The sequence below is a fragment of the Tamandua tetradactyla genome, chromosome 6 (assembly GCF_023851605.1).
Source record: "Tamandua tetradactyla isolate mTamTet1 chromosome 6, mTamTet1.pri, whole genome shotgun sequence".
NCBI lineage: Eukaryota > Metazoa > Chordata > Mammalia > Pilosa > Myrmecophagidae > Tamandua > Tamandua tetradactyla.
In genome coordinates this window covers 358998-374689 of record NC_135332.1, presented here as the reverse complement: position 1 = coordinate 374689, position 15692 = coordinate 358998, and the positions used below count along the sequence as shown (strand labels likewise).

Genomic DNA, 15692 nt, shown 5'->3' with positions numbered 1-15692 from the left:
CCACCCACCTGCCTACCTATCTTACTGACTTCCCATATTGGCATCCTCCTTCTTGTTTGAGTCTCTCTGTATTCCATTGTGCGGTTGTACCCAGAAGCACTTATCTAGCCTCCCCGTAGTCGATGTTTACGTCGTCCAGCATTTTGCTGTCACAGACAGCAGTGCACTGAATGCCCTAATCACTGATTACTTTGGGGTTCTACCAGTGGCATTGGTCATCAGATTAAAGCTGGAAGAGATGTGGAAGACAGTCTGGTCTCAAACCCTCATCATGTAGAAGGAGACTTAGACCTCAGGAGGTGACAGGATTTACCCAACAGCATCCCTACCAGCCGGAGGGCAGGGGACTGGCTCTCATTCATTGTCCAATCTCTACACCTTGGATTTCGCATTGTCAAGTTAAATCATGTCTGCCTTGCTCCTAAGGCTCCAACGGCTCCCCAAACACAAAGAACAAAAAACAAACTCCTTCCACAGTTTACAAGACTACAGGTTCTGGGCCCTTCTTACCCTTGACCTTGTTCCCTGCAATCCTGACCCCCCGCTCCCCCTGCCACTCTGGTCTTTCTTCCACTCCTCAAACATGAAAAGATCATTCTTACCTGGGTCTTTGATCCAAGTCTCTGCTCACGTGTCACCCTTCAAATCGGCCTCCCCTGGCCGCTCAGGCCAAGTTAGCCCCTCCTACCACTTTCCATCCCCTCTTCTGGAATTATTTTTCTTCATGGCATTTACCCCTACCTGACATTGCATTATAAGTTCATTTGCTGGTTGTCGTCTCCCCCACTTGACTGTCAGGTCTGTGAGGACAGGGACTGTGTCTGTCTTTCTCACACCTCTATCCTTGGACTTGTACGGGACCTGGTACACAGCAGGTGCTCAATGAAGGCTTGCAGGATAAAGGAATGGCTGGTTGGGCAACGAGGGTCTCTGGGCCACCCAAACGAGAGGACACGTGGGAGTCTAGTAACGAGTCAGACCTAACTACTTCTTGTTCTTCAGGACTCAGCTTCAACTCACCTCTGCACAGGCCTGACCTGACCAGTTGCCGCTGCCCACTGTTCTCTGTAAAAGCACCTGTGGTGCATGCCGTTGGTGCTCACCCACACCTCCTCTACCTTTCCTGGAGGTCATCTGCTGCTGCTTTGGACAGTCCTGGTACCTCACCACAATTTCCTCCCTTGAGCACTTGGTGCTTTCCGCCAGCGGGCCTTTCTCGGCTTGCAGAACTTTCTTGGCACTCAAGGAGCTCCAGGTGGTAACCCAGGGGCAACCGTGCACCAGTGGACAAATGGAAACTGGTGGGAAACACTGCTGTAAAGACTTACCCCCTGGAGAGACAAGTGCAAGGCACAGGCTACACAGTCCTGCATGGGCCCCGGAAGGGACTGACCTCCGTTACCCAGGGCAGTGACCAGCTCATCACTGTGTGCTTTACTGTCTCCCCTCCACTCCCTGACTCACCATCCTGACTCCCTCCCCATTCTTTGCAGACTATCCCCCAAATAAACTACTTGTGCCTGTATCTTTGTTTCAGGGTCTGCTTTGGCAGGAAACCAAATCAAGACAGCACCCTACTTATGTCCTTCACAGCAATAATAACTAGTAATTTTAAAGACTTGAATTGATTTATTACTGGCCCCTTTATCTCTAGTGGGCTTCTTGAGGGCGGGCCCCAGATCCTTCGTGTTCATCGCTGTATCCCCAGCTGCTAGCATGTTCCCAGGACCTGGTAGGCACTAAACATATTTGTGGAATGACTGACACATAATGAACTCCAAATCTTCATTTATTAATATCATGCAGAAAATACAGGATTCCCATATTCCATCCTACTACTAACACTTGCACGGTGTGGTACCTCTTTTATTAATATCATATTTACGAATCATTTGTGAAATTACATTTGTTTTGGTTTGCTAAAGCTATCAAAATGCAATATACTAGAAATGGAGTGTCTTTTAACAAAGGAGATTTATTAGCTTACAAGTTTACAGTTCTCAGGCCATGGACATGTCCCAATTAAGGCATTGACAGGAAGATGCCTTTTCTGAAGACCAGCTACTGGCAACCTTGGGCTCTTCTGTCACATACTAAGGGACATGGTGATGTGCGTTGGCTCTTCTCTCCCAGGTTCTGTTTCCAGCTTCTGACTTCAGTGGGTTCCTCTCAGCTTCTCTGGGGCTTTTTCTATAAGCGTCTTTTAGTTTCTTCCCTTTGATTTTATCCCCTTATAAATGACTCTAGTGACAGGCTGAAGATGCACCTTGAATGAGGCAGGGTCATAGCTCAATGAAATAACCTGGTCACAAGGTCCCACTGACAGCAGGCCCACACCCAGAGGAGTGGATTAGCTTTAAGAACGTGATTTTCTGGGGTCCGCTCAGCTTCAAACCACCGTGGGATCTAAAGGCGCTTTGACAGGTGGACACACCAGACCACATAGTCATTGCAGGGAGGCAGAAGCATGAGTTTAGGGGAGCTTTGTGTGTAACCCAGGAGAGTTTGGTTTGTTTGATTTTTAATTAGGGTTACTGAGTTCAATTCCGTAGAGTAAAATTCAGACTTCTGTGGGTTGATGGTTATGTAATCAGCACCGCAGCTGAAGTACAGGAAACGTTTATATCCACCCATCCTAGAAAGTCATCCACCCCCACCCCCCGCAACCCCTAGTCTCTTTTTTGTCCCTATAGTTATGCCCTTTTCAGACTGTCAGGTGCAAGGAATCAAACAGTACATCCCAGTTAGAAGGCTTTTTCTTCCCCCTGCAGGGGCAGGCTCTGAGAATTGTACCCAGGTCTCCAGCGTGGCAGGTGAGAATTCTGCCACTGAGCCACCATTGTACCTTCCTAGAAGACTTTTTATCTGCATGCATAAAAAAATTTTTTTTTTTTAGCAAATTTAATTTTTTTAACATGGCTATAGATTTACAGAAAAGTTGTAAAGATAGTAGAAAGTTCCCATGTAAACGCAGTTTCCCTTCTTATTAACATTTTGTATTAGTATGGCACTTCTGTTACAATTCATGAGTCAGTATTGACAGGATAATATTAACCGAAGTCTGTATTTTACTCGGATTTCCTTACTTTTCCCCCAGTGTCTGTTTTCTGTCCAGGATCCTGCCCAGGGCACCACGTCCCTCAGGCTCCTCCTGGCTGGGATAGTTTCTGTACTTGCCTTGTCCTTGATGACCTGGGCAGTTCTGAGGGCCACTGGTCAGGGATTTTGTCGGCTGTCCCTCAGCTGGGATTGTCCGATACTTTCTCATCGTTAGGCTGGAGGTACGGGGCCCGGGGAGGACGGCCACAGAGGTCAAGGGCCCTTCCCGTCCGTTCGCGCCTGGGGCCTGGGCTCTTGCGGGGACTTGCCACTGCTGAGGCCAACCTTGGCCTCCTGCATGAGGTCCTGTTGGTCAGGTTTCCCCTCCCTCTACTGCGGTCTTTGGGCAGGAGTTAGTGTGGGAGACCCACTCTGATGGAGCGAGGAGTTATGCTCCACCTCCTCAAGGTGGAGTTCTTCTCCCCCATTCATTTATTTATTCCATCATTTATATCGGTATGGACTCATGGATATTTATTTTACAATCTAGGTTATAATCCAGTACTATATTACTGGTTTTGGTTTTTTTCTTTTTTTTTAATCATGATAAAATATATGTGACATAAAAATTATTCAAGCTATTTTTAGGTGTACAATTCTTCAACATTTAGCATGTTGACAGTGTATGCAACTTTCACCACCATCTATTTCCAGAATTTTTCATTATCCCAAATAGAGACCTCCACCCACTAAGCAATAACTCCTCTGTACCCCCATCCCTACCCCCAGTCCCTGGTAACTAGTTTTCTGCTTTCTTTCTCTATGAATTATTGTAATTATTTTACATAAGATAAATTATACAATATACATGGCTTATTTCACTCAACATGATGTCTTCAGGGATCACACATGTTGCATCATGCATCTCAACTTCATTACTTTTATTATTAAGATATATTATATGTTCCCATCTATATAAACTTCCTGAGTATACAATCGGTTGTTCACAGTACCATCATATAGCTGTGCGCTCATCGTCACAGTAGATTTTTGCACATTTTCATACTCCCCACCCCCCCAAAGAAAACCTAAAAATAAAAGTAAAAAAGAACACCCAAATATCCCATACCCCCTTATTATTTATTTATTTTTTGTCTTTGTTTTCTTCCTCATCTGTCCATTCAACTAGATAAAGGGAGTGTCAGTCACAAGGTTTTCACAATCACACAGTCACATTGTAAAAGCTATATTGTTATACAATCATCAAGAATTAAGACTACTGGATTACATTTCAACAGTTTCAAGTATTTCCCTCCAGCTACTCCAATACACAAAAAACTGAAAATGGATAGCTACATACTGCATAAGAATAACCTCCAGGATAACCTCTCAACTCTGAAATCTCTCAGCCACTGACACTTTATTTTGTCTCATTTCTCTCTCCCCCCTTTTGGTCAAGCAGGCTTTCTTAGTCCCTTGCTCATCTCCGGGAGTTCTGTCCCACATTGCCAGAGAGATTTACCTGCCTGAGTTCACCTGCCGAGTTGGCTTAGAAAGAGACCACATCTGAGCAACATGAGAGGTTTGCTGGGGGTGACTCTTAGGCATAATCATAAGTAGCCTTAGCTTCTCCTTTGCAGGAATAAGTTTTGTAAGTGTGATTCCCCAAAATCAAGGGCTTGGCTTAGTAAATTGGTACTCCCTAATGCTTGTGGGAATATCAGGAATTCCCCAGGTAGGGAAGTATAATATTTCCACATTTTCCCCCAGTCCCTCAAGGGGACTTTCCAAATACTTTTTTCAATTTTCTGCCCAAATTACTCTGAGATGTATCAGGGAATTACATTAACTTGTAAAAAAAAAAAAATAACAAGATCTCATTCTCTATTCTTAAAGGTTCCAATTATATTGTTTGAATAAACTGACCATACAGGTTAAATTAGCTAGCGTGCTACAGAAAATATAAATTTTGTACCAAAGAAACATCTCTTCCTTTGGTCTCACACAGAAGTTGCAGTTTTAAAACTCAGACAATATTATCCATTACCCTGTATTCTCATTTACCTTAGTCCTAACCAGATCAGCTTCATTTATGTCTCTAATTGGAGTCTGATCACTTTTTCATCTCCTTTAACAGTTGCTGTATGGCGTAATGCTGACTCAGAGCTGCAGAATGCGAGCTCTGCATCTCAGGTGTCGCACAGATACCCGAAATTCCAGGGAATAAGGAGGTTATACAAAAAAGAGCTCAGCATCTCCAAATTCACAAATAACAGTTAAAAGTCTGGAATAGATGGGACTGTTTTAAGAGTTTACAATCTAGGAACCTTTGCAATAAGGCTTATTGAACATTCTGTACTTATTAATCGTCATTTGCCCAATCTCTGCCCACATTCTATCGCCTGATAACCTATGCTCTCAAATTCAATTCTCAGAGTTCATACATTATGATTAGTCCATATTAGTAATATTTGTTTTTTCATTCTGGCTTATTTCATTCAACAGAATGTCCTCCAAGTTCACCCACCTAGTTGCATGCCTCACAACGGTTCTATTCACACCCGTAGCATTTGATATTGTCACTATTTTTCATTTAGGTATGTAGAAATATCTTATCCTGGTCTTAATTTGGATTTCCCTAAGTTCTACTAATATAGAATATCTTTTCTTGTTTGCTATCTGCATATTTTATTCAGTGAAATGTCTCTTCATGTCTTTTTCATTGCTTGTTTTCCCTTTATTTTATCAAGTGCAGAGAGAGGAGTGTTGATGTTTCCAACTATAGTTGTGGATTTGTCTATTTTTCTTTTCAGCTCCACCAGTTTTTGCTATGTATATTTTGCAGCTCTGTTGTTTGGTGCATACAGATTTAGGATTGCCATGTCTTCTTGGTAGATTAACCCTTTTAACATTATATTATGAACCTCTTTGTCCCTGGTAACTTTCTTTGCTCTGAAGTGTACTTATCTGATATTAATATAGTTACTCCTGCTTTCTTTTTATTAATGTTTGCATGGTATATCTAGTTCCATCCTTTTACTTTCAACCTATCTATACAAGTGAGTTTCTTGTAGCCAGCATGTAGTTGGGTTGTTATTTTTCTCCACTCTTCTGTCTTTCAATTTTTGTATTTAGATCACTTAAATTTAATGTAATTATTGTTATGTTAAGTTTTAAGTCTGCCTTTAAATTTTGTTTTCTGTCTGTTATCTCTGTTTTTTGTTTTTCGGTTCTTGTAGTCCTGTCTTCCTATGGAATTCCATTTGATTGATCTATATTGCTTTTGAGTGTATCTATTTGTATAGCTTTTTTAGTGGTTATTCTAGGTATTAAATTACATAAACATAATATACCACAGTCTAGTAGTATATATGTTTTACCAGTTAAATTGTAATACAGAGACCACACCTCCCTTTGTGTACATTTATATTTCTCTACTTAAAATGGCCTCAAACATTCCCCTACAGACATTGAGACCCATACTGGACAGCAGGATAATTTTTACTTCTACCACTCAGAATAATTTAGAAAACTTGAGGAAAGAGAAAGTCTGTTGTGTTTATTCATATTTTCACTCTCACCATGCTTTTGTTCCTTCTTGATATTTCAAGATTCCTTCTTCTACAGTTTCCTTTCTGTTCAGAGAGCTTCCTTTAGCCATTCTTTAGAGTAGGTCTTCTGGTGACACACTGGCTAAGTTTTCCTTCAGATAAATTTGTCCCCCCCCCCCTTCATTCCTGAGTGATATTTTTACAGGATATAAAATTCTCAGCATCTCTTTTGGCATTTGAAAAATACTGTGCGACTTCTCACTGGACACCATGGTTTCTGATGAGAAATTTGTTGTCTTTTGAACGGTTACTCTCCTATAGATCATGTATTGTTTCTCTCTGGCTGCTTTCAAGATTTTTTTTTTCTCCTTTAGTTTTCAGAAGTTTGAGTATGATAAGCCTTGGCATGGTTTTCTTTGGTTTCATCTTGTTTGAGGTTCACTCAGTCTCTTGACTCTGTAGGATTATATCTTTTGCTAGATTTGGGGAATCTTCAATGGTTATATCTTTGATTCTTTTTCAGCCCCACTTTTCTTTTTCCTCTCCTTTTGGTACTCTGATGACACAAATGTTAAAGCTTTTGTTATAATCCCACATGTCCTTGAAGCTCTGCACATTTTTATTCAATCAATTTCATCTCATTTGTTCATCTGGGTAATTTCTATTGTTCTTTACTTAAGTCCACTGATTCAGTCCTCTGTTTTCTTCATTCTGTTAAGTTTTTTATTTCAGTTATTGTTCCAAAATTTTAATTTTGTTATTCTTTGAATCTTCCATTTCTTTCCTGAGACTTCCTCCATTTTCATATTTCAAGCATGTTTATAATTTCCTGATGAAGAATTTTTGTGATGGTGACTTTAAAACCTTGACAGAGAATTCTAATTTTTGTGTTATTTTGGTGTTGGCATCTGCTGGTTGTCTTTTCAGGTTTACATCTTCCTGTCTCTTGGTATGACAAGTGCTTTTTGATGGAAATCTAGACTTTTAGGTATTATGTTTTAAGACTCCGGGTGGTACTTAAATCTCGTGTTTCAATGTGCTTCCTCTGACACTGCTCTGGCAGGGAAAGGAGGGGCCTCCTCACTGCCCCGTGGGGGGGCGGGAGGACGGCTGGACTCTCCATTTGGCCTTTGTTTACCCAAAGCGCCTCCTGGGCCGGGCAGGCAGTCAGCTCCGGGGGAATACGGGGGGGGGGGGGGGGGGGGGGGGGGGGGGATAGGGAGGGGGAGGGATGGGCCTGTGGCTCTGCGGAGGGCTGGGGATCGCGGCTGGACATGGCCTCCTGCCCACGCAGAGTAGAACCCAGGTTTTCCTCGAGGTTCCCCTGATGCCGCAAGCGCGCGCGCGCGCGCGTGTGTGTGTGTGTGTGTGTGGCAGGGGTGGGGGGGTGCGTCTCACAATCCAGTGGAGGGAATCTGCCAGCGCCCTGCAGACACCGCACAGTGGGGCGGGGGAGGGTGGGAGGGGGTGGGGGAGGGTGGTCTTGTCTCCTCTTCCCGGGGATTCCTTTTCATGGGGGGGGGCTCCTTTTCCCGGGCCTCGTCTGTCGCCCCTCCGCCCGGCTGCGGGACTCCCCGGGCTTGCGGGGCGGGGGCTGAGAAGGCGAGGCGGGCGCCTGGTCGGCGGTGGCGGGGACGCGAGCCTTCCCACGCTCGCATTTGACAGAAGATTCAGCTCCGACTGGCCGCAAAGCGTTGGGGTGCGCGGCCCGCCTGGCTACGTGGGCCCGGTGTGCGCAGGCCGTGCCCAGGCCCCAGGAAGGCACAGGCGGCAGCTCCACAGGAACCTGTGCAACGACGAAGGAAAACGGGGCGCACGTAACATTTGGAGTGCAGGGCATTTCCCTGGTAGCGGAGTGTGCGGCTCGCCCTGCGGGTCTCCGCGCCACGCCGCCGAAGCGCAGGCCCGGGCACCGAGTGGGGGGCTTTGGGGAGGGCTCGGCCAAGGCGCCGCGCGCTTCGCGCGGTGAGGATATCCCGGGAAAGTGAGTCCGTGGACATGTCCAGGGCACGGCCCAGCCAGGGGCCTGGTCGACGAGGCCCGCCGCCTTTCCAGCGTGCTCTGCCTGGCCGCCGCGGGGCTTCCCCAGACCAGCTGCGCAGGAAGCGCCTCGCCGTGGGGGCAGAGCAGCGCATAGAGCCCGCGCTGTCGAGGGTCAGAGGGCGGGTGCAGGCACGTTCCTCTCCCCCGGCGGAGGGGACGGAGGGCGGGTGCATGCGTGTTCCTCTCCCGGGGTGGAGGTGGGGGGGGGGGTGGAGGTGGGGGGGGTGGAGGTGGGGGGGTGGAGGTGGGGGGGGTGGAGGGCCGACGCATGCGCGGTCTTCTGGGGCGGAGGGAAGGAGGCCCTCGCAGACCTGGCGCTCCCGCTGCCATGCCCTTTTCCTCACTCATTTGCAAGTACTATCTGTATATTTTGGTTTTTTTTTCTTTTTTCTAAAAAAAATTTTTTTATTATTATTTTTTCTGTATATTTTGAATATAAAACTATCTTCAGGCCTATTGCTTGAATTTTTACTCCTTTACTAGTTTCCTGTGGTGTCGTAGACGTCACAATGCCTTACTTGCCAGCCTTCGCTTCAGGGTTGGTATGTCTTAGTTCCTGCTACCGAGTACTTTCCTGCCCAGTGACCGTGAGGCTGTGTCCCTCCACGTTTCATGTCTCCATTCTGTAGAATTGGTAGATATATATATTCTGTATGACGTAGTGGTCAAGCTTGGTCCTGCCCACCCTGGACATCAGGCAGCACCGTTCACTGGAGAGAACCTTCCCGCGGCTGGCGGCGCCGTCGGGGCGGCCACGCACGCGCAGACCCATCTCAGCCCGCCCCCCACACGCAGCCTCGTAGCGCTGGGCGCCAAGCGCGGGTTTTCCTTTCTTCTTCTTTTTAACCATAATTGAACATTTATTTTTAAAATTACAGGGAATGATTTCTAACACATCTTATTTTATAAAAGTACTTCCTGTGTCAACTTAAAAAAAATCACTGTTAATTCCACTGGAGAGCAGATATTTTTTATCTTCTTCCTTTGGGTGGGTCATCATTTCCTCTTTCTTTGTTTGCCTTGTAATCTTTTGTTGCACACTGTCCATTTTAATATGTATTTTTTAATTTTTTAAAAATTTATTACTATTTTTTACATGGGCAGGCACCGGGAGTCGAACCTGGGTCCTCTGGCATGGCAGACGAGCATTCTTGCCTGCTGAGCCACGACGGCCCGCCTGAGAGCTGCTTTTTAAAAAATAATAATTACAATGGATATGGGATACATGCCCTTAAAATAGAAAGTTTCTACTGTTTGTTGGCATCTCAAATTAAGATTACTGAGAGTTTATTGCTTTATGGCTGGGCAAGATGCTACTAGCACATTTTATTTTTTTTTTTATTTTAATTTTGTTTTTTTTTGGGTGCATAGTCCGGGAGTCGAACCCGGGTCTCCCATATGAAAGGCGGGGAGTCTAACCACTGAACCACCCGTGCACCCCTTACTAGTAAATTTTAAATAAGCCATATTCTTTATTAAAAACTAAGGTCATTCTGCTTTAAACTTTCAAGAAAAATCACTGGAAATAAATATATTTATTCAAATTACATATTGAAGTGCTGGCTACTAACGATACATATTTATACGTGAAGCAGCTCTTTAAAGAAATGAACTGTTTTAATTACTATGGCTTTCTAAGAAGTCTCGGTAGTTCTAGTGCAAATTCTCCAATTCTGTTCTTCCCCGAGCTTGCGCGGAACTCAAAGCGCGGCCGACGCGTTTCCTTTCGGAGGCACTGCCGTAGGAGGCAGGTCTCCCACAGGGGGCACTTCCGCCGCAGGAGGCACTTCTTTTGCTCCTGCTCTTCGTGGGCATAGGGGGACAGCGCATGCGCGCCGGGGGGCGGTGCACTCCTCTTCCGAGGCGGGAGGACTAAGTCGGCTACTATGGTCACCCGGGCAACCAGGTAGAGTGTGAAGGGGGAAGGGGCGTCCCGGGAAGGGGCTGGGGGCTGGCCCGGTCGAGGGAGCGCGCTGCGTGGGCCGCGGAGGGCGAGCTTTGGTTCGGTCGCTGTCTGCGCCTCGGAGCTGCTGGGCCCGGGCCTGGCCTCCCCTGTGCCTGCCCAGCCTGCTCACTGCTGGGCGCAGGAGGCCCGGCCTTCCGCCCGCCTTGCCTTTGATGGGCCTTTCTCACTACGCGTAATCATTTCTGGCTTTTGATTTCAAGTGAGAGCTGTGCGACTCTTCCTTTCACTTGACTACTTGGAGGCCATTGTAGGGCTGTTCATAGGCCTAAGTGCAATACTGTTGTGTCTTAGGAAATAGGGAGGCCTGAGTAGAGGGACAGACAGGAACTGGCTGGAGGGTGAAGTCAGAACGCGCAACATTTAGCCACCAAGTTTGCCGTTTTACATGCGTGTGGTCCTTGGCTCCCCCAGATATTTACACTGTAGCATCAAAGATCACCAATCACAGATTACCATGACAGAGATAATAATAATGAAAAAATTTGGAATATTGCAAGAATTACCAAAATGTGACACAGAGACATGAAGTGATCACATGCTGTCAAAAAAGTTGCGCTGACTTTTTCAACACAGAGTTGCCACAGACCTTCAATTTGTGAAGAAAGACAATGTCTGTGAAGCGTAATAAAGCAAGGCACACAAAAAACGAGAAATGCCTGTATCTTAAAGGCAAAAGCCTTTTGTCTTGCCTGAATATCGTGGGCAAGACAGCTGGCTGGGAGATTCTGTAGATTTGGAAGCCTAGGTTGGACTGAGGTTTTGTAGATTTCATACCCTACTGCCCTGAAGTAACAGATTCCTAATGTGCTTTGCTTTGAAAAAATTTGATACTGCACACAAGAATGCAAACCAGAGACATTAGTGTATTGATTACATTCAAAAGAATTCTTGGTGTTTCAAACAGATCTACTTCAGAGTGCCTTTATTTATTTATTTATAATTTAACTCGAACTTTATTTTTATGCTTTTTTCCCGAAGCTACAGGCATTCTTTAGTCTGGCATTGAACATATGCAACTACAGAGTTTAGATTTTTTTTTTTTTCAGGTATGTAATTACATGAAAAATAAAAATAACTTTCAAGGTCTTTCATAGTGGAATTGGCTCTTAAGTATTTTTTTTGGGGGGGGAATCCCAATAATTTTGTGTTCTTTAAGAAATTGGTATATATAAATGTACTGCTGTATGTTCAACTAAATCTTGAAGAAACCTAAAGAAGTTTTTTTCCTAAAAGTGCAATGTAGATACGCATGGCCATCACTGTTCATATTGTAAAAGGATAGAACAGTAGAAGTCTCCTGTAGGTGTAGAGTTGTAGCTAATCTAAATGGAAAAAACAAAAACTCAACATTAACAATCATTTAAAGGAAGAAAGAACCAAAAAAAGAAAGTGCTGAAGAACAAGAGTATCTCTTATGAAGGAGATAAGTGTCATCCAACACAAAAATTAGAACTATGGATTTGAAAAACACTCATTTTTCTTTGTCTTAAAATACAAACAAAAAAAACGGTGGAAGGAGGAAGTCAAGAACATTTAGAATTGAGGCAGGTCTATATAAAAATTGATTTCACCTCATGAAGGGAAATGACTGAAATAAAATCTCACAAGTCTTTACGTCTATAATAAAGTATATTAGTGTAAAAAATATCAGTGCACAATTATCAAAAATACAAAGTCTGGATTTTTCATCTTAGGTTTATAAGGGACTACCAAACTTCTGTTTAATACATTTATTTTTACAAGCCTGTTCTTTTTAGCAGCACATGCTTTGCAAGTACCTACCTACATGCAGGTATTTTACCATGAGTGCCGGTTTGAAAGGATTTATGTACCCTAGAAAAACCATTTAAAGAAATATTTTTATTATAAAACAATGGACTGACATACCAACGTTCTTGACACATGAATGTTCCTGACATGGTTACAATCAGTGGCTCACAATATCATGTAGTTGTGTGTTCATCACTGTGTATTCATCGCTGTATTAGGTAGGGTTCTCTAGAGAAACAGAATCAACAGGAAATATTCGTAAATATAAAGTTTATAAAAGTGTCTCATTTAACCATGGGAACATAGAGTCCAAAATCCATAGGGCAGGCTGTGAAGCTGACAGTTCCTCTGGAGGGTCTGGACGAACTCCACAGGAGATGCTTGCTGGTGGAAGCAGGAAAGGAGCCTGTCTCTTCTGAATCCTCCTTAAAAGGTTTCCAGTGCATAGATTAAGCATCACTCATTAAAGCAGACACTCCCCTTGACTGATTACAAGTGGAATCAGCTGTGGATGCAGCAGTGCAATCATAATTTAATGTTATGAAATGGCCTCATTGCAATAGACAGGCCAGCACTTGCTCAGACAAACATGTGCCACCACCTGGCCAAGTTGACACATGAACCTGACCATGACAGTCCACCCCTTGTCAATTTGGCAGCTATACTCACCACCTTAAACCATACCTACTTTCTAAATAGAAAACAATAGAAGACACATTTTTCCCCTCACCTAACAATACTTAACTGTCCTACATATATTGAGAAGCACATTTAATCTCCCCAGAATAGTGTGCAAGTCTTTGGGTACTATTCATTCTTAAACTTGATATCTTACAACTTAAATAGTATAACATGAACAAAATAGCATTACAGTCCTCATTTCTATAATTGATCACATGGTCGTATCTCATATTTATCAATACCTTCTTCCGCTACCCATTCCATGTTCCCTTTACCCTCAGCAAGCACTTCAGCTGTCTATGGTTCTTTGCCTGGTGGGGTGACCCAAACCTTCATTCCTGAAGCTTCAGAGCCATTGGTAGTCCTGCCTGGATTCCATTGATTTTTTTTTTAAACTTTTTTTATTAATTAAAAAAAAATTAACGAACAAAACATTAAGATATCATTCCATTCTACATATACAATCAGTAATTCTTAATATCATCACATAGTTGCATATTCATTATTTCTTAGAACATTTGCATCGATTTAGAAAAAGAAATAAAAAGACAACAGAAAAAGAAATAAAACGATAACAGAGAAAAAAAAAGATTATACATACTATATCCCTTACCCCTCACCTTAGTTTACCACTAGCATTTCAAACTAAATTTATTTTAACATTTGTTGCCCTTATGATTTATTTATTTATTTTTTTATTAATTAAAAAAAAGATTAGCTAACACAACATTTAGAAATCATTCCATTCTACATATGCAATCAGTAATTCTTAATATCATCACATAGATGTATGATCATCATTTCTTGGTACATTTGCATCGATTTAGAAAAAGAAAGCAAGACAACAGAAAAAGAAATAAAATAATATAGAGAAAAAAATAAAAATACAAAATACAAAATATATATACATATAAACCACACAAACAAAAAAAACTATAGATCAGATGCAGCTTCATTCAGTGTTTTTTTTAACATAATTACATTACAATTAGGTAGTATTGTGCTGTCCATTTCTGAGTTTTTGTATCCAGTCCTGTTCCACAGTCTGTATCCCTTCAGCTCCAATTACCCATTATCTTACCCTATTTCTATCTCCTGATGATCTCTGTTACCAATGACATATTCCAAGTTTATTCTCGAATGTCGGTTCACATCAGTGGGACCATACAGTATTTGTCCTTTAGTTTTTGGCTAGTCTCACTCAGCATAATGTTCTCTAGGTCCATCCATGTTATTACATGCTTCATAAGTTTATTCTGTCTTAAAGCTGCATAATATTCCATCATATGTATATACCACAGTTTGTTTAGCCACTTGTCTGTTGATGGACATTTTGGCTGTTTCCATCTCTTTGCAATTGTAAATAATGCTGCTATAAACATTGGTGTGCAAATCCCCGTTTGTGTCTTTGCCCTTAAGTCCTCTGAGTAGATACCTAGCAATGGTATTGCTGGGTCGTATGGCAATTCTATATTCAGTTTTTTGAGGAACCGCCAAATTCCACAGTGGTTGCACCATTTGACATTCCCACCAACAGTGGATAAGTGTGCCTCTTTCTCCGCATCCTCTCCAGCACTTGTCATTTTCTGTTTTGTTGATAATGGCCATTCAGGTGGGTGTGAGATGCTATCTCATTGTGGTTTTGATTTGCATTTCTCTAATGACCAGGGACATTGAGCATCTCTTCATGTGCCTTTTGGCCATTTGTATTTCCTCTTCTGGTAGGTGTCTGTTCAAGTCATTTTCCCATTTTGTAATTGGGTTAGCTGTCTTTTTGTTGTTGAGTTGAACAATCTCTTTATGAATTCTGGAGACTAGACCTTTATCTGATATGTCGTTTCCAAATATTGTCTCCCATTGTGTAGGCTGTCTTTCTACTTTCTTGATGAAGTTCTTTGATGCACAAAAGTGTTTAATTTTGAGGAGCTCCCATTTATTTATTTCTTTCTTCAGTGCTCTTGCTTTAGGTTTAAGGTCAATAAAACTGCCTCCAATTGTAAGTTTCATAAGATATCTCCCTACATTTTCCTCTAACTGTTTTATGGTCTTAGACCTAATGTTTAGATCTTTGATCCATTTTGAGTTAACTTTTGTATAGGGTGTGAGATACGGGTCCTCTTTCATTCTTTTGCATATGGATATCCAGTTCTCTAGGCACCATTTATTGAAGAGACTGTTCTGTCCCAGGTGAATTGGCTTAACTGCCTTATAAAAGATCAAATGTCCATAGATGAGAGGGTCTACATCTGAGCACTCTATTCGATTCCATTGGTCTATATATCTATCTTTATGCCAATACCATGCTGTTTTGACCACTGTGGCTTCATAATATGCCTTAAAGTCCGGTAGCTTGAGACCTCCCGCTTCGTTTTTTTTCCTCAAGATACTTTTAGCAATTCGGGGTACCCTGCCCTTCCAGATAAATTTGCTTATTGGTTTTTCTATTTCTGAAAAGTAAATTGTTGGGATTTTGATTGGTATTGCATTGAATCTGTAAATCAATTTAGGTAGGATTGACATCTTAACAATATTTAGTCTTCCAATCCATGAACACGGTATGCCCTTCCATCTATTTAGGTCTTCTGTGATTTCTTTTAACAGTTTCTTGTAGTTTTCTTTGTATAGGTTTTTTGTCTCTTCAG

At 42.7% G+C, this 15692-nt stretch overlaps 1 protein-coding gene across 4 annotated transcripts in view; it reads left to right on the top strand.

Annotated features, from left to right (window-relative positions):
• The window catches only part of DHRS7B (dehydrogenase/reductase 7B), a 110880-nt gene that overhangs the window by 1233 nt on the left and 93955 nt on the right, over nucleotides 1-15692 (top strand). The window contains exon 1 of one of the 4 annotated variants that reach the window (XM_077163333.1): nucleotides 10405-10539. The exons of 1 other annotated variant lie outside the window; for it this stretch is intronic. In XM_077163333.1, the coding sequence (XP_077019448.1) occupies nucleotides 10520-10539 (20 nt within the window). In that variant the 5' untranslated portion in view covers nucleotides 10405-10519. Of the gene's footprint in view, nucleotides 1-10404; nucleotides 10540-15692 lie in introns of those variants that run through there. 2 more of the 4 variants (XM_077163331.1, XM_077163334.1) reach the window with 2 other exon arrangements.